At 41.4% G+C, this 21,157-nt stretch overlaps 1 protein-coding gene across 1 annotated transcript in view; it reads right to left on the reverse strand.

Moving 5' to 3' along the window:
- emilin1b (elastin microfibril interfacer 1b) overlaps nt 1–21,157 on the reverse strand; it is a 49,984-nt gene that overhangs the window by 8,846 nt on the left and 19,981 nt on the right. Inside the window, exons 2-10 of the mRNA XM_088297189.1 lie at nt 15,596–15,721; nt 14,149–14,375; nt 13,276–13,529; nt 11,326–11,499; nt 10,242–11,249; nt 9,656–9,959; nt 6,615–6,857; nt 6,282–6,530; nt 5,907–6,098 (exon numbers count right to left, since the gene is read on the reverse strand). Coding sequence (XP_088153315.1) covers nt 5,907–6,098; nt 6,282–6,530; nt 6,615–6,857; nt 9,656–9,959; nt 10,242–11,249; nt 11,326–11,499; nt 13,276–13,529; nt 14,149–14,375; nt 15,596–15,721 — 2,777 coding nt within the window. The remainder of the gene's footprint in view (nt 1–5,906; nt 6,099–6,281; nt 6,531–6,614; nt 6,858–9,655; nt 9,960–10,241; nt 11,250–11,325; nt 11,500–13,275; nt 13,530–14,148; nt 14,376–15,595; nt 15,722–21,157) is intronic.

Consider the following 21,157-nt stretch of genomic DNA (forward strand, 5'->3'; position numbering starts at 1 on the left):
TCCAGGGAGCAGCCCAGGACAGAGCTGGCCATCCTCACCAGTTTGTCCAGTCTCTTTTTGTCTCGGCCCGAGATGCCTCCTGCCCAGGAGACCACTCCATAGAAGATGACTGATGAAACCACCGAGTCATAGAAGTTCCTGAGGAGTGTTCCCCGAACGCCAAAGGACCTCAGCCGCCTGAGTAGGAAGAGTCTGCTCTGACCCTTCCTATAGAGAGCGTCTGTGTTGTCGCTCCAGTCCAGTTTATTGTTCAGATGAACACCCAGGTACTTGTAAGTTGAGACCCTCTCAACGTCTGTTCCCTGGATATTCACTGGTGCAGGTGGAGAGTGCCGACGCTTGCGGAAATCCACCACCAGCTCTTTGGATTTCCCAGCGTTGATTTGGAGGCGGTTCTGCTGACACCAGTCCACGAACCCCTGCGTAACCCCTCTGTACTCCCGATCGTCATCGTCAGTGATGAGGCCGACAATCGCAGAGTCATCAGAGAACTTCTGCAGGTGACAGGTTGTGGAATTGTATTTGTAGTCCGAGGTGTAGAGGATGAACAGGAAGGGAGCCAGCACAGTTCCCTGCGGCGCTCCCGTGCTGCAGAGGAGCACGTCAGACACACAGTCCTGTGTTCTCACGTACTGTGGCCGGTTTGTGAGGTAGTTGTGAATCCATGTGATGAGGTGGTGGGCCACTCCCGCCTGCTCCAGCTTGTCTCCCAATAAGGCGGGCTGGATGGTGTTGAAAGCACTTGAGAAATCAAAGAACATGATCCTCACCGTGCCCCCCGCCTTCTCCAGGTGGAAGAGTGAAGTGTGGAGCAGGTAGATGATGGCATCATCCACACTGATGCCAGGCTGGTATGCAAACTACGACATGGAGTTTCATGTCCAGATGCAAAGAAGCTGATTTTGTGCTGCTAAACTTGTTTAGTGACCAAAAGCTAATTGCTGCCTTGAGCAGTAACGCTACTTTTAACACCACCGCAGCGTCTAATGTTAGCTTGCGGGGGGAAATATCCATACCTGGCTGCCTCCTGAGATTTAACAAAACTTGAGCGTAGCTAAATGACCGACAAGGTTGAAATGGGTTCTGACACAAGGCGACGACAGAACACGAGAAACCGAGGCAGGACAGGAAACAATAGGTATTACAATGCTTGCCTCCTCGCTATGACATGGACAGGTTGAGATGGAAATACAAATAACAAGCCAAGCTCCAAAAGGAGGCGTGCCGGTTTCATGTAAATCTCATCTCAAAAAAGCCCTCAAATCACAACAGTCTTTTAGGGGGGTGAATTTTTTTTTTTTTACATAAAGGCCTATTATATAAGTGCCAATGTTCAGCCCATCCATGTGCCCGTTTAGGCTGCGCTGTCCGTGCTATGAATTTCCCTCTTATTACAACTTTCAAAGCACCCCGCAAAATAATTGGATTTACTCCTCCATGATCATTTTCTTACCTATATATGGTTATATCTCCCTTCATTTACTTCACTCATTCCTTATCCTTCAATAACACTAGATTCAACCTCCAAACCGCTCTTTCTTCTACTGGTCAGATTCTCTTTAAGATATATGGCACTGTGGTCTGATAAATCAGTGAAACCTATCTAACCTTAAGGTGACTATTCTAAAAGTCTATTCTAGCATCATTTGAATGTGCATGTGATGTGATTAGTGTCTGTAGTCTCTCTCTCTGTATATAAAATATCAATCTATGTATCTATCTATCTATCTATATATATCCCGCCCCACAGATCAGAATCCCATCTATTTCCACAGCGTTAACATTACAATGACTTCAAAAAATTCTTATCACAGTCTGGTGGCGCATACAAATTGATTAATGTAACAGTTTCTCTTTTCATTCTCTCCTTAACCACAACATACCTTCCTTCTCTATCATTTATTTATTTATTTCAAATTTCATTGCATTTTTAAGTCCAGTTTTGCATTCAAGACCATCAACTTTAACCCTGTTAGTTGAGAACACGGCTTGTGAAAAGATCATTTCAGGCCTGTTACCTTTGATCAGTCTCTTGTGTGAGTCAGAATTGCTTTATGGGCCCAAACTAATTTTGTTTCAATGTCAGTGTTTTCTAGTGACAGGAAGGAGGAAAGGAGGAGGAAAATGCCTTGGAGACGTTTCTCCCATGGCAAAACACAGGTGTGAAGGTTGAGTTAATCTCACACAAGATGATCATCTCCGTACATAACCTACTCTGGACACCATTTGACTCTAAAAATGTTAAAATTACACTTGGGAAGTTAAAATCAACTCCCAAAAATGTAACGCCAGAATTTTAACACTCCGTTTTTTGCTGTGTACATGGAAATGTAATTTGCATTTTTCCTTCTCAAAAGTTTTCAACTGACAGTAATGCGAGGATAACAGAAACTAAACCTTATAATTGACCAGTTTTAAATTACTCGTGAGAAGGTTGAATCCATTTTCAAAACTGCCATTGTCTTCAACCTACCTTTGCATTGTTAATCTCACTGCATATTGTTCATTTGCTCGAAGGAGAAAGATAGCCACTGGTGAAACACAACTCACATCAAGGTGGATCCTTCAAGACCTTACCCAACTCTGTAAAATATATGTTGTCATCGCAAATGTGCCGATAACAACATGGTGTGGCTGAAAGGAATGACAGACTATTCCCTTTTAAGAGTGTAATAAATTTGGAATGAGCTGAAGTCAACAGTGAAACCGCTGTAAACACCCTTTGAGTTAAGTGAGAACAGACAATGTTTAAAGTGAATCAGACTTTTATAGCCAAACATGCAAGTGAAGCTAAATCTGTTGTTGGACAGTGCAGCCAGAACAGGAGGTGAACAGAAGAACGTGACAGTTTGAGCACCTCACGAAAATTGTTTGAGCTATGATTATGTGATATATTTTTTTTAGGTCTCCAACCTGGCCCAAATTTTCTGACAACTCATGTAGGTACTGTATTTTAACTACAGTAATACATACAACAAAACTGTATATACAGATCTCTGGCCAGAGGCCAAACACTGGAGCTGTTTTAAATTGCAATAATACACTGCAAAATAATAATTGCAGAAATGAAGAGTATGTATAGTACAGTATTTTCTAGCGGTGCTTTGTCTGGGCCCTCACCTATGACCTGTTTGCCATGGGTGAACCTACCAAAGGCAAGGCCTTCTCTGCTGGCCTATCATAATCAAGAAATCATGTTCATATTCTTCATATTATATCCTAGTGTTGTATTTTTAGGTGAGAGTTTTTATCCAATCAAAATTCAGCCAGCTAGTGTTGCGAGGCAGATTTCACAATACCAGTAGGCACTGTTCGTCCGAGGCCTTCAGATACAATTGTGCAGGCATCTGTTCTGTCAAAGTCGATGAGCTTTCAGTTGCGATAGCCAAATTAAATCATGAGTTGGTTACAGTGAGCCTTCTCACTGGCCTTACGCGAAAGGTGATGAACACGTTTTGTGATTGGAAAATCACTGGTGAAGGGGCAACGCTATGCGGAATCAACACACCCGAAAGTCGTAACTGGCGACCGTTCGAAAATGTAAAATATATTCTTGCTTTTTTTTTAAACCACAATGGCCGAAGGAGGGAAAGCTGTGGATTATTATTATTATATTATTATTATTGCAAATACACTTGCGAGGCCATTTTCAAGACCTTTCAAGAGAAGCTAACGTCATCCAACTCTCACTCATTACTGTGTAACTGTTTCTGTATATTATTTGTCCAGCCGTGGTGTCATAAATGATGGTGTTATGAGCAAGATTTATTCAAGATGGACTAAGTAGGACTTCACTGAAGGCCCAGGTGTGAAATTCATGGCCCACCACTGCAATAAGGTGACTGCTTGATGAGGAGTTGACCATTTTCCAAAATCCAAATTGGATTTAAATTTTTTTGCACTATGATGTGTTTTTTTTTTTGTGTGTTTTTTTCAAAAATACAATTATTCTTGTTGGTTAAACAGTGACCAAATACCAAATTTTCGGGTGCAAGTTTGAACCAGCAGGAAAGGCCTTGAAGCCTTGACCATCCACCATTCCATTTAATACAGAAGAAGACACCAATCAACAGCTATTTCCGCTACTTCCAGAACATCAGGACCCTTTTGCTGATTTAAATGTGAAACTTTCAAGGCCAATGATGAATGAATGAACCATTGAATTAGCTGAGAAGAAAATAGACTTGATGATAATTGTAAATGGTTTGAAGTGTAATGCAGACAGAAGGGGGAAAAAGTGTTGAACCATGACTAATAAAAAAAAAGGAGTGAGAAAAGCAAATGTGCCAAGCAGGAAAAAAAGAGTCAGAAGTAGAGGACTGTCATGGTTCCGTTTTTGTCTCGTCCATGTCATGTTTATGTTTTGCTTTGTCCAGCTGGAGTGGGGGCGTTTCCCTCCAGCACTTCGTTCCGGGTCATGTCGTCACTGGCTGGAGAGATGCACCCTCAGCCACGCACCTGTAACTCGCCACGCTCATGATTAACTGACTATTTAAGGACACCATGCCGACTACTCGGCGTCGGATTACTCCTCTTGCTCACGCTCATATTACCAAGTTGCAAATTGATAAACGTCTCGTTCTTATTCTCGTGTTACGATCTTAGTTCCTCCGTAAGTAATTTCCTTGCTTATAGGTATTTATGTCGCTCGTGCTATCTCGTAAATTGGCATTCCTTGTCCTTCTGAGGCAAGCGATTTACGTTCCGTTTTCCGCTCCTTGCCTTTTGCAAACGCTTTTTGTTCTAATCGATATTTTCCTCGTGTGTTTTCCACCAGCGTCATTTGTAGTACTTTGTTGGTTTCGCGACTGATTTAACTTTCAGTAAAATAAATGTTTTTTTGTGAAATTGATTTGTTTGTGTCTGCATTTTAAAGAATCCAGACCTTTTCCAGATGTTCTGGAAAAAACCCAACAAGGACTGAATAATTGAGAACAAATTAAACAAAATAATGGGGGAAATCATTTAAAGAGAAGAACAATAAAGACAATAGATCAAAATGTGATAAAGGAATAAATAATTAATACTGGGCCATATTCTCCCATGTATGTAAATCAGAAAAGGCGCTCAGCTGCTCACATTCTCCCGCCCACTCTTATCTGTCATTTCTATACCATCATGCCAAGTATGTACTCAGGATGAAGTAACTCTAAAATGTGGGCGTTCTCTGGACAGGCCCACACGAGCACGTGTTTGTTATTTTGTATGAGATAAAGCCAATAAAAGTAATTTCATCAGAATACTGTGCTTATGACTAAACGCATTTTTGGAGGTCCACCAATAAATAAAGGGATAGCAGCTGTGCCCAAGCTTCCTTGAAACACAGACCGGGCGAGTCACTTTAAAGTATTTTTACAACTGATATGGAGGCATATTAAAAGAATGATTCAATATTTGTGTCATTTTGATTCTAAGATGCGACTGTGACTGCTGTACTAGTGGGAGCCCTGTTTCTTACAAAAAAGTCTGCCAGCATCATATTTAAAGTAGAAGCTCCTCATAGGTCAGAAAAGTACCGCAAGTGCCTCTGGTTATTTTTTTACCAAGTGATTATGAGATAATATGTTTTTGAATTTTAATTACCAAAGGCGTGGGCAAACAATACGCCCGCCGAGTAGTTGGTTAGCATTTGGGGCCGGTTATGTCCCTCATTGTAAGCTCAAGTCAGACGGCAGTTAACTGAATCAAAAATGTGCCATATGATGTTTCATCTTCACACGGTGATGGACTGACTGCAGCTTCTGGAGTGAACAACAGATGTAAATCTTTGGGAGAATACGGTCAAGGCACCCTCAGTTCAGGTTTTTCCGCTCAGAGTGTGTATATTTCATGAATGTGAAAAAAGATCTAATTTAATGTTTGTAATCAAATGTACAAATATAGAAAATAAGAGAATAGAATCTTACCAGTCAGGGTGTGGCCTGAGACACTCTGCACATCTTTCAAGACGTGGTTCAAACTGGAGTTGAGGTTCTTTATCCGGCTCTGAACGTCATCTTGGTTCTTCTGAACGAAGTCCAGGATCCCTTCATGCTGAATGATTGAGTTGTTTAGACCCGAAAAACATGTCCATAGGCTCGATACATGTTGGTTCAATCCTGAAAATGGGATACAAAAGAGGAAAGGGAATCACAAAACAAGACGGTGAATCGGTAGAAATACATATTGCAGAGTGTCTAAGTTTTATTGAAACTTCTATCAGCACGTGTCCCATACTGTATAAAACTGTTCAAACGTTGGAGCGAACATCTAAGAAGAGAAAGAAAACACGATGCAATTACCTTCCTTGATCTTATGGATGGAGTCATAGACTCCATCCAACCTTCCACAGACACCTTCAAGTTTGGATAGCCTCTTCTCTAGCCCATCACCTGATCTCTTACAGTCTCCCATCTCTACCAGCAACGTGCTCTCAAAACGTCTGACATCTCGGTCCATCCCATCCAACCGGTCTCGACTTTCTTCAATGTGTTCTGTCACCTCCTGTTGTATTTTGTCCAGTTCAGAGATAATTTTATCCTTTGTGTTTCCTGTCAATTGTTAGAAAATTAGACGGTCACAGCATGGTTTGGTAAAGAATGTGTGCAGAGTCAGTGGGATTAAACTGAGCTTACCCAGGTCAGTGATGACGCTGCCATGTTTCTGTACAGTTTGTTCAAGACCCTTAAGGGTGTCGTTTATAGAACTGAAGGTCAGGATGACCTCAGACAATTCACCCTGCAGCGTCTTCATCTGGTTGTTGTTAATGGCTCCTCCGATCACACTGTGTCCATCTAAAGGCCGCTCAGCCAAACTTGGTCCATCTCCCCTGGTACCTCCATTTGCACCAGCTGAACCAGTGCTCCCAGAACTGCCACCTAAACAGTAAAGAAGTTGAATACTAAAAAAACATTTTATTTTTTTCTTGCTCCTGTTGATACAATACATGTGTTTCCATCAAAAAACATTTTAAAAATCTCAGAGGTGGGCATTCCTTCAGTAATGACGGAACGTCTATCAGTTGGTCACTGACGGCGAATGACGGGGAAAAACTGACGAACTAAGCACAAATGGAAACAGGTTTCCGTCCATCACTGGAACTGTCAATAACTGGGTAAGTACCGATGGAGTTTCTCTGTCCATCACTGACGGACTGCCATTTCGCTGATTACTGACGGAAAATGTCTAACGCGTGTTTGTTCGGGGATGAATACATCGTGCTTCGAGCAGAGTGGAGGAGGGGCTCCTCCTTCGCAAAGCGTCAACTCTGGAGATTAATCTAAAAAATTTTAATGCAGTTAAATATTTTAACTCCGTTTAACTCAATTTTATATATTTTTATAAATACCTGTTTCAAGCTTCACAAAAAATAGTAGTTAAAAATTTATCACAATTAATTATGGAATTTTATTAATGTAATTTATTTATTAAAATGTAATTGCTTGACAGCACTCTATATATATATATATATATCCATCCATCATCTGTACCGCTTCTCCTCACTAGGGTCGCGGGGGGTGCTGGAGCCTATCCCAGTCATCTTCGGGCAGTAGGCGGGGGACACCCTGAACTGGTTGCCAGCCAATTGCAAGGCACACAGAGACGAACAACCATCCGCACTCACACTCATACCTCGGGGCAATTTCGAGTGTTCAATCGGCCTGCCATGCATGTTTTTTGGAATGTGGGAGGAAACCGGAGTACCCGGAGGAAACCCACGCCCGATGCTGTCTCTCACTGTGAGGCCATCGTGCTAACCAGTCGGCCACCGTGCCGCCATATATATATATATATATATATATATATATATATATATATATATATATATATATATATATATAGTAATACCTCGCGGTTCACCTTTCGCGGGTTTAGTGCTTCGCGGGTCTAAAAAATATTCAAAAATTAAAACTTTTTTGCCCGGGCACGATCGGGGCTCTCCATTCGCTCCGCTCCGCGGGGGCATTGTAGTTTCGGCGAGCGGCACCACGGGGCGCTGGAGCGGTTAGACGGTCGCCGTGCGCCGAAGAAGAGCGTGGGCGAAGATAGAGTGGACGAAGAAGAGCACGTTCCCCCGGGCACGATCGGGGGCGACATTTCGCTCCGTTCGGGACTGTACGAGAGCTCCGGAGGAGGCCGGCCGGCGTGCGTAGTAATTACGCCGAAGAGGAGCACCTTCCGCCCGGGGCACGAGTGGGGCGACATTTCGCTCCGTTCGGGACCGCACGAGAGCTCCGGAGGAGGCCGGCCGGCGTGCGTAGTAATTACGCCGAAGAGGAGCACCTTCCGCCCGGGGCACGAGCGGGGCGAAATGAAACCGAGTTCAACCGAACGGAGACACGCTTCGGGGGAGCAGGTCCGGCGTGCGTGACAATTAAGCCGAAGAGGAGCACCTCTTCCGCCCGGGCACGAGCGGAGCGCGAGGCTGTCAGTTATGTATGAATGAATAAATGAATAAATAAATAAATGAAGAATGCCACCTTTCATTTCACAGGGCACACCGGACGGCGTACCAGCAGGTAAAAGTCGAAGTAATTAAATAAATACAAAAAGAAGTAATTGAATAAATACAAAAATAATGGCTGGGGAATGAAAAAATAATACGTTTTAATAATAATTAGTTTTTTTTGTTATAACACGAATTTCACTCTCTCTCTCTCTCCACCCGTATTCTATATGGTGTACTGTATACAGGAGGGTATACTGTATACCTGTATAGGTTTTTTTAAGCATTTTTGAAGGGGCGCCGCTACCTCGCGGATTTTCAGTTTTCGCGGGTGGTCTCGGTCCCCATTAACCGCGATAACCGGGGTATTACTGTATATATATATATATATATATATATATATATAAATATATATATATATATATATATATACATATATATCAAATATATCAAATATATATATATATATATCAAGTCAATTGATTAATTTTTTTAACTAATTAATCACAAAATATTCCATGATTAATCACATATTTCAACTACTATTTTTTGCGAATCTTATAACAGATTTTTACTTGAATAATATCTTGGAATTGATTCAAAATCACCAAATATGAAGTATATTTAATTCAAAGACTGTTGTAATAGCTTTCTTGGATTCTTGAATACAATCTAAATGTCTTTACAGACATTTACTTTTGAAACAATTCTCAAAACTGCCCACAAGCGCCACACTTCAGCAGTGTTGGTTTGCAAGGCCCAGTGGTAACTTAAACACAGTGTTTTGTTCTGAGACGTGCTTAAGACAGCTTATATGGTACAATATTTACAAAGTATGCAAATTATTTTTTAAGTAAACCAAACTGAGTTAGCTGAGTTAAAATATTTAACTGAGTTAAATTTTTTGGGATTAATCACCTGAGTTAATGGTTTAATTTTGACAGCCCTCATATATATATATATATATATATATATATATATATATATACATATACATATATATATATATATATATATACATATACATATACATATATATATATATATATATATATATATATATATATATATATATATATACACAATAAGTGAAATCCATCCATCCATCCATTCTCCACTGCTTATCCGGTCAAGAACTCGGAACCCGCAATGGACGGTGGTTTACTGTAGTTGTACTTCATTACCTTGTAAATGAGTAATTAGTTCCATCAACATTACGTTTCACCTTACATTTATTGGTGCAGCGTGTGACATCCTCCCGCAGTAGACGAACTTCATCCTGCAATTGCGAGCACATCTGGTAACAAGTACCCCCAGAGTCCACACTCAGCTGAAGTCTGTTGATGTGGTTCTGTAGGCGTCCCAGAGCATCCTTGGACTGATTCCGCAGCTTCCGCAACTCATCTTCGACTGTCCCACAAATTTCACAGTCCTGCCCAAGCAACTCCACTTCTGTCACAATACGGTTGAAGTGTTCACCATGGTCACCAGTCAAAGCCTTGATCTTACGAATGTCATGACTCAGGTCCACAACCTAAGATATGAACATTTACATGACAATATTTGAGTTAGCAATCATAAAAAGATTAGAAATTCTGAGCTCCTGTTACCTTTAACACATTTTCATTGTAAGTCTTTGATTTGATTATAATTTAACATAAGTGAGGTTAGAATGAAGCAGAACCCATTGCTATAAATGGAACAATGGCAACAATTGCCTGCTGATACTGTTAAAATTAATGTCAGAGTTGATATTCGTATTTTCAAATGGTTGTATGGTAATGATAAATTGTTTAAAATGTAAACTTGTAATTACCTTATCATTAAGAGAGTCTCCAGACACAGACAGGTCTTTGAGTTTTGTGTTAAAATGTCTAATTTTATCCTCATTTGCAATCACTCTCCACTCCAGTGATTTCCTTGTTGAATTATTTTTTTCTCCTCCTATTCCCGGTAATACTCCGGCTCCCACAGTCCCACTTACTACTTCATCTACACCACTGCTTCCACCAATGCTCCCTCGACTTCCACCAGTGCCATCTCTGCCACCACTCGTGCCACCTCTAGCCCCACCAGTTCCACTGCCGCCACCACGAGCATGGTCACCGCGGCCTCCACCATTGATAGTACTCCCCCCTCCTCCTCCTACTTCCCCTCCTGCTGCCATGCCTCTACAGCCACACTCCTCCAGCTTGCTGTCCAGGAGTGAGGTTCTGTTTGATAGCCTTGATAGTGTCTTGTCCTGTTCATTCACCCTTTGCTTCACAAGGCCCACATCCAGCTCCACATCTGTAATCCTGAAGGCCTGATCATCAAAGCGGTCCAGGAACACAGTCCGAAGGTCACTAAGTTCTCTGTGAAAATAGTCCTTTAAATCATTTTCCAAATATGCACAGCTTTGTTCAGTTTGTTCCATAGTCCCATTGACCCGTCGTTCCAAATCCTTCAATCGATTATCAAGTGTATCCTCAGTTACCACGACATCACCACTACTACCCCTTCTTCCACCTTCAGCACCAATCACCCCACCCCGGAAGCCTCCATCCGTATTACTGCTGCCATTTCCTCCCTTAAGGTTGTTGTTCAGGCGGTTGTGCAGGACATCAAAACTTTCTGCAGCTGAGCTGATCTTGCGCTCTGCATCTGTGATGCGGTTTTCGAGGTCATTGATGGTGTCACAGCATCTGTTTGAGCTCACTACTTCCCGCCGCAATCCATCAATTCCTTGTCGATAACGGACATCCATTGCATTAAGCTGCTTCTCCAGGGCCTGAATTCTTTCCTGGTTTTCCTGCTGCTGCCTTTGCAGGTCTGTCACACCAGCCTAACAAAAACATGCAAAAGTGAATGTAAATTTCTGATAAAAGCGGTGTAATGATTTGGTAATAGAACACTAATACCTGACAGGAGGAACATGATAGCGAAACCCTTCTCTCGAGCTCTTCAAGGATCTCCTCCTTCAATGAGTTCAGACTTTTTCCACTCAGACTTCCTCCAGGAAGACCTCCTTCCAAATCATTTCCTTTTCCATTGACCAGATGATTGTTGATGCTCACAAGGGTTTTATCATGAGCCTAATACAAAACCAGAAATCAGAAATCCCTTTATTGTCATTGTACTCAAGTGTGCAACGAGATTAGAGAGCTCCCCTCCAGTGCAATACAATAATAATTCAGATAAATATATAAATTAGATAAATAAGAGAATAGTTAGTGCAATGGAAAATAATACTGAATAGGATATATCAGAACACATCACGTTGCTGTTCTGCAAGGTAAGGGTGGTCGTGTGCGTGTGAGAGAGTTTAGAATGGAATGGAAAACAATCTCAATTAAATTTTCTTCTTTTTTTAACAGCAAAGTCTTTCAAAACAAACACTAATACAAAGTCAGCTAAGAAACCAGAGGCGGGCATTTTACTAAAGTTTGCTGGTCCGTGATTTGTCATCCGTCATTGGGCTGGGCAGTGGGCACCCATCCGTTATCTGTCAGTCTGTCATTTTTTTTAAGCCGGACCAAACTTTATTCATCTGTTAGTCAGTGTGGCATGTTATTTTAACACCGCGCTTCTGTCAGTAAACGTCACCAGTCCGTCAATTGTCAGTCTGTTTAAAAACAAAAAAAGAGAAAAAAACAGGTTCAACAGATGAGAAATCCATCCATCTGTTAGCTGTACTGATTTGATTAAAATGGTAAATGAAGTGCACTATCTACATCATACTGTGTCTTTCTCTTCTTTTAGTGGTTGGCAAACAACCTTTGGTGTATCACTGCTACCTTCTAAAATGGACTGTGGGGCTGCAAAATACAATTTCACAACCTCCTATTCCTACTCTTCCCACAAATAAAAAAGTAGAAATGTAAAAACAGACGAAAACCCACTTTCATCCATGCTTGGTCTATTTATTTATTTTTTTAGTTCAAACCTCAGCAAGGCTGGCGTTCGTCTATGACGGATTGATAGACTGGTCCGTCAGTCTGATGGAATTCTCCCCATTATCATGATCCGTTCTGTCATGCCTTGTCTTTGTTATTGTTTTTCCCAGCGGAGTGGGCGCTCCCTCAGCAACTCGTTTCCTGGTTCATGTCGTCATGGCTGGAGAGACGCGCCCACCGGCCGCGCACCTGACTCTCGTCAACGCTATGATTACCGCCCTACATAAGCCAACGACGCTGACTACTCAGCGTCTGAATATTCTCCCGCATCGCTCACGCTCATGATCCCAAGCTACGAATTGTATTGTCTCCTCGCTCTGCACTTGCAGTAGACGTTTTTGTGTTCTCTCGTTTTGTCAAGCTAAGGCTCTTCTCGGTAAGCAATTTATGTTCTCTTGTTCCTTGCCCTTTGCAAGCGCTTTTTGTTCCGCCGTCGATTTTTCTTTCCTGGTGTGAGTTTGTCCACCAGCGCTTTTCGTTTGCTAGTTGCCGGCGCACTATAGTCAATGATTGAATTGTATTCTCTATTTATAATAATAAATACCCTTGTGAAATCATATCTTGCTGTGTCTGCAATTCTTGAGTCCAGCTAGTATTTCCCAGTGGTCGCTGGGAAATACCCATAACACCCAAAACAAAGCTACTGCAAAGGAACGGCTTAAAGTTGTACTGTTGGTCGTAAATGGGTGAGGTGTGCGTAGTATTCTCACAAATCAATGTATTGGTCAAGTAAAAAAAGTTAGGAATGGTGGCTGATCTTTAATGTTGCCTCTCATTCCACACTTTGGGAAAAAAATTCAAATGTGACCAAGATTTACCATTCCAACTGTACAGTGAGTTCAATCACAAGATATTTACGGTGACACTTATTTATCACCGCAATATTAGGGGTAATATTGTAAAAGCTGATTTCACCTGTGTGCGATTGTCAAGTTGATCCAGTTTGGTCTGAATGCTGTGGATTGTCTCTTTAATCTCTGGTTGAGCTGCATCAGCAGGGTTTCTTGCTCCGGAGGAGATGCCACCACTGCCATTAAGACCAGGTCTGTTGCTCCCTCCTTGAACGTGCTCGTTCATAGAGGTAATGGTAGATTGCAGGTCCTCAATTGTCTTAGTCAGGGTGTGAATCTTTTCCTCCAGTTGCCTCATCTTTTCATTATTGACCCTTTCTGAGGAAGAAACAAACAGCAACTTAAGTTTTTGTATTCACAAAGCTCCTGAGGAAGGCCAAGAAATAAGAAATTCAAGAAGACATCAGGCGGCACGGTGGCCGACTGGTTAGCACGATGGCCTCACAGTGAGAGATAGCATCGGGCGTGGGTTCGATCCCGGCTCCGGCCATACTGTGTGGAGTTTGCATGTTCTCCCCGTGCTTGCGTGGGTTTCCTCCGGGTACTCCGGTTTCCTCCCACATTCCAAAAACATGCATGGCAGGCCGATTGAACACTCTAAATTGCCCCTAGGTATGAGTGTGAGCGCGGATGGTTGTTCGTCTTTGTGTGCCCTGCGATTGGCTGGCAACCAGTCCAGGGTGTCCCCCGCCTACTGCCCGAAGATAGCTGGGATAGGCTCAAGCACCCCGCGACCCTAGTGAGGAGAAGCGGTAGAGAAGATGGATGGATGGATGGATGGATGGAAGAAGACATTAAAGATAACTAACATTCCATGTTTACTGAGCTTTACTATAATGATTTAGTAACTGTGTTATTTATACATGGTTTTCTCATCGGTCCTATCAAATCTAGTTCCTGTCAGATGGTTGCCCCATTGTGGCAAGAATTGACTTACCACTGTGTCCTCCATTCTGTCCAAAACCAGTGTTGATGCCTCCTTGTCCGCTGTTCATCCCACTTCCTCCGTGTCCTGGCTGGGGCTGAGGCCTGTTGGTGCTTTCTGACCCACCAACTGGACCACTGCTACAGTCATCTCCACTGTAACCCTGGCAACACTTCCACTCCATCTGCGTCACCATTTTATAAGCTACTTTGTACCTGGGCCTCATGTACGTACGATATCTGAAAAGGCAAGTGGATATCGTCATTCAGACTAATCAGTGATTTCACGAGTTAAATTTTGTTATGTTTTACTTGGCAGTGGAATGGTGGAACAGAACGGAGCAGTCATAATCACTTCTGTCTCATAACAAGAAGGTCCCCACTTAATTTCTGCTTTGAGCCACTCTACACCTGAGTTTAGGACTTTTCTTTGCATGTGTTCTCCCCATTACTGCGCGACTCCAGCTGACCAAAGCAAACAATACAAAGTAAGTAGTTAATAATGATACAGAAGATTGCTGCAAGTCGGAGAGCACCTCAGGAACAAATTTAAGATAATAGGGCACAAGGACACGACATCACAGCCAGAGCTCCATTCTCAAGGAAATGCGAGATCGGTAGATTTCCAAATTGTTTTAATTTCAAAAGAAATGCACCTCTGGGAAATTATGTAATGTAAATTAATGAATTCCAATCTAAAACTGTTGATGTATAAAAGCTTTATTCGCTGTACAGATACTATTTGAGATATTATATTTACATTTCTGTCATAGAAAGTTGGGAAAAATAATAATTAGATGAACTGCAATGCAGATGTGAATGATTCCGAATCGGCTATGCCGTTTCAATAATTGATTATTGAATGCCCTGAATCCTCTCTCATGGTCTCACCCCCTTATCGCAATGAGGAACATTTGTTGGAAATAAGTGCATTCACATTTAAAGCATGTTTGACTTTGTAGGTCGCAATGTATATTTTTTCCTTCAGTGACAGACATGACTTTGACCTCAACATGTGGCACTCTGGTTTCAAATTTTTATTCTGTTGAGAGAGAAGACATGTTGCAGTCCACCACAACTATGTTTGAAACAAGTTCTCAGCCAATCAGGTCATTTTAAAATAGAGAGTGACCCTTGATTGCATCAGATTGTGAGGCTGAAGAGACAACTCACAAATACCAGAGAATTAAAATGGAAAGTAGGCATTTGAGAAGCCCAGATGTTTAAGTAATTGAGCAGTCTAAGTCAGATTTTCACCATGCTCATCTTGACAGTGACGCAATGTTCTAGTTACACAGAATTTTTTAAACACCCAAAGTGAGTCAACAGAAAGGAATTTTTTTTTTAGATTCAGAATAAGAATGCCCTTTATTGTCATTGTACTCATTGTACAATGAGATTGGAGATTTGGGGTGAAGTAGTGTGTGTCGGGCTGATGAGTGTGTTTGTGCAATACTCACACGACCACACGGTTGCACTGGCCGCTGCCCCAGGCACAAGGATGGTAGTCTGGTTTCACGTATGTTTCCACGCCATCTTCGACAACACAACTTACTGTCTTTGTTGCCACGTACGCACACCAATTCCTTGGGAACACACACACATTTTGAGCTCTCAATAAACCTGTCTCTTGTCAATACAACCTTCTTACCAGCCTTAGATTCATTGGAGACTCTAAATTGCCCTTAGAAATAAAGAAGAAAGAAAGATCCTCTTCCTGTCAACTACACGTGTACACAAAATTTTGTGTCTGCACTGAACCCAAAATAGCAAACACAAATGTTAGTGGAACCCACTGGAGCAAAGGGCTGCAGCTTAAGTGCCCGGAAGGAGTGCGGGATATCTGTGTTTTGAGCCAGTGACCCTGCCTGTGGTAGGGGGCAATCATAACCACTTAGACACGGCTGCCCAAAAGGCGTGAAGGTGAGTGTAAAAAATTGTCAATACGCAACTGGCTGGCAACTAGCCCACCTGCCACACAAATGATTAAATGGATGGATTTGGATTTGCAAAAAGACCCCAAAACATTTTTCACCTTGTCATTATGCGAGCTAAATTTGTGCCACAATTACTTAAGCATAATGTCAAATATTGTACACAAAAACAGTTTTTGTGTGCACAAAAATATGTATAGTGTGTACTAAATCGTCAACGCACTCGCACAAAACTGCTTCTTGCTTGCAACCTCTCTCCCCTATGCGTACAACACGCTGATTCATGCTTGCGATACTTGAACCAAAGCATGATAATTGTGCCACTGTAGGGAAAAGTCTGATTACTGTTTAATATCCTGCGATTGGCTCACAACCAGTCCATGGTGTATCCCGCCTACTGGCCCAAGAGAGCTGAGATAGGCTTCAGCACCCCCACGACCCTTGTGAGGAGAAGCACAACAGATAATGGATGGATGGATGTTTAATATCCAATCAGGCAAAACTTTGGAAATGTGTCATAATACCGCATTGCATCATGGACATTTCAGCCATTTTTGTACCACTCAGTCCTTTCCCGTTGAGTTGACGTGTGTATCTCTGTGAGCTTTAGGTTTTGTGGGCCAAATGATGTATTGTACAACCTTGTTGTGTTCCATGTTCCTGCTCCCCACTGCTTTCCTGCTTAGCGGACGTTTTAGCATTCACAGAGATGTATACAAAACACTTTCTTGTGTGCACATTCTATGTTGTGGTGCACAATTTCCCATTATTCTTATGTAATTACGGCACTAATAATAATAATAATAATAATAATAATGAACATTGAATGCTTTTCAGCTATTCACAAGCGAGCACAGCTTTTCTAAATGCTCAGAGGCACACATACGGGACATCTGGCAGCTTCAGCTTCACACAGCAGAATTGTCATGACAGTGTCAAATTGTGGGTTATTTCTCAAGAAATGCTTAGCACATGGTGTTCGTACCATTTGCTGCTGTCATCATTGTTGACTGAAGAATATGTCGACCACATTAGTTCAGAGCAGACAAAGCATGACGCAGTGGACGTGAGCCCAAATAGCGGGCGCTAAATTGCATGTTCACTCTCACAAGTAGTGCTCGCTGTTGAAGAATCCAGTGTGTGAACTACTCTCGCTCCACTTTGTCTAAAAGATTGCCCAATGTTGTCAAAAGGTGTCGAACTTATGGAGATCGTCTCAATTATAGACCTAGTGTGAATTAAGTTCAGAAAATGCCAAATTAAATATTTTTGTGTCACGAGTAAACTGTTGTTTTTGACAGGCATTTTAGATATAGTCTTAGTCATTTTGACAAAAATGCTTATTAGTTTTCATCAGATTTAGTCATTCCTATTTGTGATAGTTTTAGTCTAGTTTTAGTCGCCGAAAACTCAATAAGGTTTTTGTGGGTTTTAGTCGCCGAAAACTCATAAGGGTTTTAGTTGGTTTTAGTCGACGGAAACACAAAAAAAAGTTCTAGTTTAGTTTTTGTGAATTCATTAGACCAAAACTCAAAAAGGTGTTAGTCTGTTTTAGTTAAAAAAAAAGGCATACAAGGTTTCCACCCAATAGCAAAGACTTTCTGATGGACAGTGGCACAAGTACAAACTTTATCAATAATGTGTCTTGTTTACTTGCACCAGCTTGTGGTTATCAGAGCATGCGCCCTGCTTGCTATCCCAGTGGTGGGTGTGCCCAAACGAAAGATAGGTTGCACTTCATTGCAATGTTTTGAAAGACAGAAGGGAAGGGATGTCATAAATTTTGAGCGTCTGATGAACCACACGCTAACAATTTCATCCCGTCTCGTCAACGGAAATTTCATGTACGTCACGTCATGTTTTTGTCATCAAATAACCTCGTTTAGCTCGTCATCGTCTCGTTGTCGTCATGAAAAAAAGGGGCGTTAACAAAATATTTTTGTATTTGTCATCGTTGACGAAAACGACTATGAGGCGCCGTTCGGGACATAATTCAGGAATCGCTCTCACACTCACTAGTAGAATGCGCTCATACACATAGGTGAAATGTTTTCGCTCATACACACTAGTGAAATGCGCTCATACACATTACTGAAATGCGCTCATACACACTAGTGAAATACGCTCATACACATGGGTGAAAATGTTGTCGCTCATACACACTCGTGAAATCCGCTCATACACATGTGTGAAATGCGCTCATACACATTACTGAAATGCGCTCATACACATGGGTGAAAATGTCGCTCATACACATTACTGAAATGCGCTCATACACATTACTGAAAAGTGCTCATACACACGTGTGAAATGCGCTCATACACATGTGTGAAATGCGCTCATACACATTACTGAAATGCGCTCATACACATTACTGAAATGCGCTCATACACATTACTGAAAAGTGCTCATACACACGTGTGAAATCCGCTCATACACATGTGTGAAATGCGCTCATACACATTACTGAAATGCGCTCATACACATTACTGAAATGCGCTCATACACATTACTGAAAAGTGCTCATACACGCTAGTGAAATGCACTCATACAAACAAACACTATGACAAGCTCGCTTAACAATCCAACATTTAAAAAAATAATAATTTATTTAACATTTAATGGATGGGCGCCACGGCGATCGAGTGGTTGGCACGTCTGCCTCGCAGTGCAGAGATCCAGGATTCCAATCGGGGATGCGGCCATCGTGTGTGGAGTTTGCATGTTCTCCCATGCCTGCCTGGGTCCTCTCCGGGTCCTCTGGTTTCCTCCCACATTCCCAAAAAAAAGTCTCCTACCACACCGTCGTGTTTCCTCAATGACCATGGTGCTTGGTTCTTTACGCTGGGAGGCTTGCCATCAATGCACAGGAATCTTCAATGAAGTTTTAATGCTTCCATAAGACATGACCTGTTTATTATAATGATGTATTTATGTTTACCAAGACATTTGTTTTTTGTCTCATTTCTTTAGAAAAAGCTATATTTGTCTGCAAAAAAAATCGAAGTAGAACCATTTTCGATAATAATACAATATTACACAATTTTAGGTTGCAATTTCATTTAATAAAACATTGACAATTATCTTTTGAAACACCATGTATGACTCACTTTTCATTTGTTATTCAACAAGCAAAACAGTGGCGATCAAAGTCGTGCCAACTAAATGACATCTCATATGCATCTGACTGCAATAGTATCTCACATTCAAATTTACAATTACAGGTAATGGAAATGACTACTGGTGACCTCGATTCCACTGCATTTCAGTCAGAATACCTCAAACATCATAAAAATCAAAACGTTGTGTATTATTTCTCATTCTAAACATCTAAAGAAATACTGTATAATGGCCTGGCGACGTTAGCATAGTTTATAGCATAGCTTAGCTCGTCTGCATCAAGTGAGTTACGCGCTCTTTGACGCCGATACAGATCAAAATAAGGCTGTCTCCGTCTCACGGTCACTTCTGCTCACCCCAACAGCCTTCCCCGTTGCTACCACATGGAGATTCGATGGTTTTTTTTATTCGCCTCTTCAAAATCATGTCCGATGGTCTTCTCTGGCTCCCGTTTTAGCCTGTCAATCAAATAACGATGTAGGCGGGACTTCCGGTTCAAAATCGACCTCAGAATTTTCTCTATTTTGACATGACTTTCGTTGCAATTACATACTGTCGCATGAACAATTTGCTAACTAAAGCACTAATAATAATAATAAATTAAAAAAAGAATGCCCATCCTCAAACGTCACATGAACGCCAGCGACTACACGACTTCCTATTGGCTGTCCCGATCGTCTTAAAAAAAATGCAACCTCCAAATTAAAAGCATACATGTTTACTAAATGAGCAAAAGCGTTATTTTAAGAGAATAATCAACACAAATATGGATTATATTATATATATATTCTATGCAGTATGTCACCAAGTTGTGGCATTGCTTGAGTTCGGCCACTTCATGACTTTTGGGCAGCGGACATGTTTTACTTTGAAAGACTAAGGAAAGGAGTTCCGATGACGTCATATATAAATACCTCTCACACACTATGGTGAAATACGCGCACACAGTCAAGTGAAACATACTCACACAACACGTTGAAACGTGCGCATACAATCTACTGAAATCCTTTGACACGCCTACGTGAAAAAAACCTCCCATACACACAACTGAAATGGTCACATACACACTACTGAAACGCTTTCATACGCACAACGAAACACTCTCATACGTGCTACTGATTTCGTTTTGCTCCCAAATACAAGTGAAATGCACTAATTTACAATACTGAAACGCTGAAAATTAAAAAAAAAAACACACACAACTGAAAATTGGTTTGCTCATAAACAAGACTGAAATGCGCCCATATACAATACTGAATTGTTTTCGTCAGCAAGCTTGTACATAAATTAGACACCCTTTCTGAAAAAGTATTTAACATGTAATATACAACAAAATAAAATCACATTCAACAGTTTTCATACAAAGAACAAAACGCTAAGGGGATGAAAGTCAATATTGAAAATACACTTTATACAGAAAGTTTGGATCAAATAATTAATAATTGGTTTCTGTTTAAAATAATGTCTGGACGAAAAAATACATTGCTTGAACCCGTTAGTAAGTGAAACAAAGCATGACTTCCTTCCCACAAACTTATGAATATAACATTTATTCGTCACACTGGCGAGGACGCGCTACCGACGTATTGACGTCACGCTGCCATTACCCTCTAAACTTAAATACATACATAAATAAATTATTTGCTGGGTGGGCTGAAGGCGGACTCGACAGATTTCTACCAGGGCTGTGCGCTGTTTCTACCCCTAGGTGTCAGTAACTCCCAGGACTTTTTGCTTTTTGTAAATACCTTATGTGTTCCTTATTCCCGGGTGTGCTGTTTTTAGTATAATGAAATGGGAACTCTACGTAAAGTAGAACGACGTGAGCGCATTGTTTATGACCGTCGCAATTTTGTACCTATTTTATCAAAAAGTGTAAATAATGGTACATTTGCTGAAAAAACACACACAAGCATGCCAATCCTCTGATTTATCTTGCACCACCGGACCAGCCGATTCCGCGGTTGT

This window comes from Idiotropiscis lumnitzeri, chromosome 5 (assembly GCF_059441095.1).
Source record: "Idiotropiscis lumnitzeri isolate Australia: NSW breed Sydney's pygmy pipehorse chromosome 5, RoL_Ilum_1.0, whole genome shotgun sequence".
In the NCBI taxonomy this organism is placed as follows: domain Eukaryota; kingdom Metazoa; phylum Chordata; class Actinopteri; order Syngnathiformes; family Syngnathidae; genus Idiotropiscis; species Idiotropiscis lumnitzeri.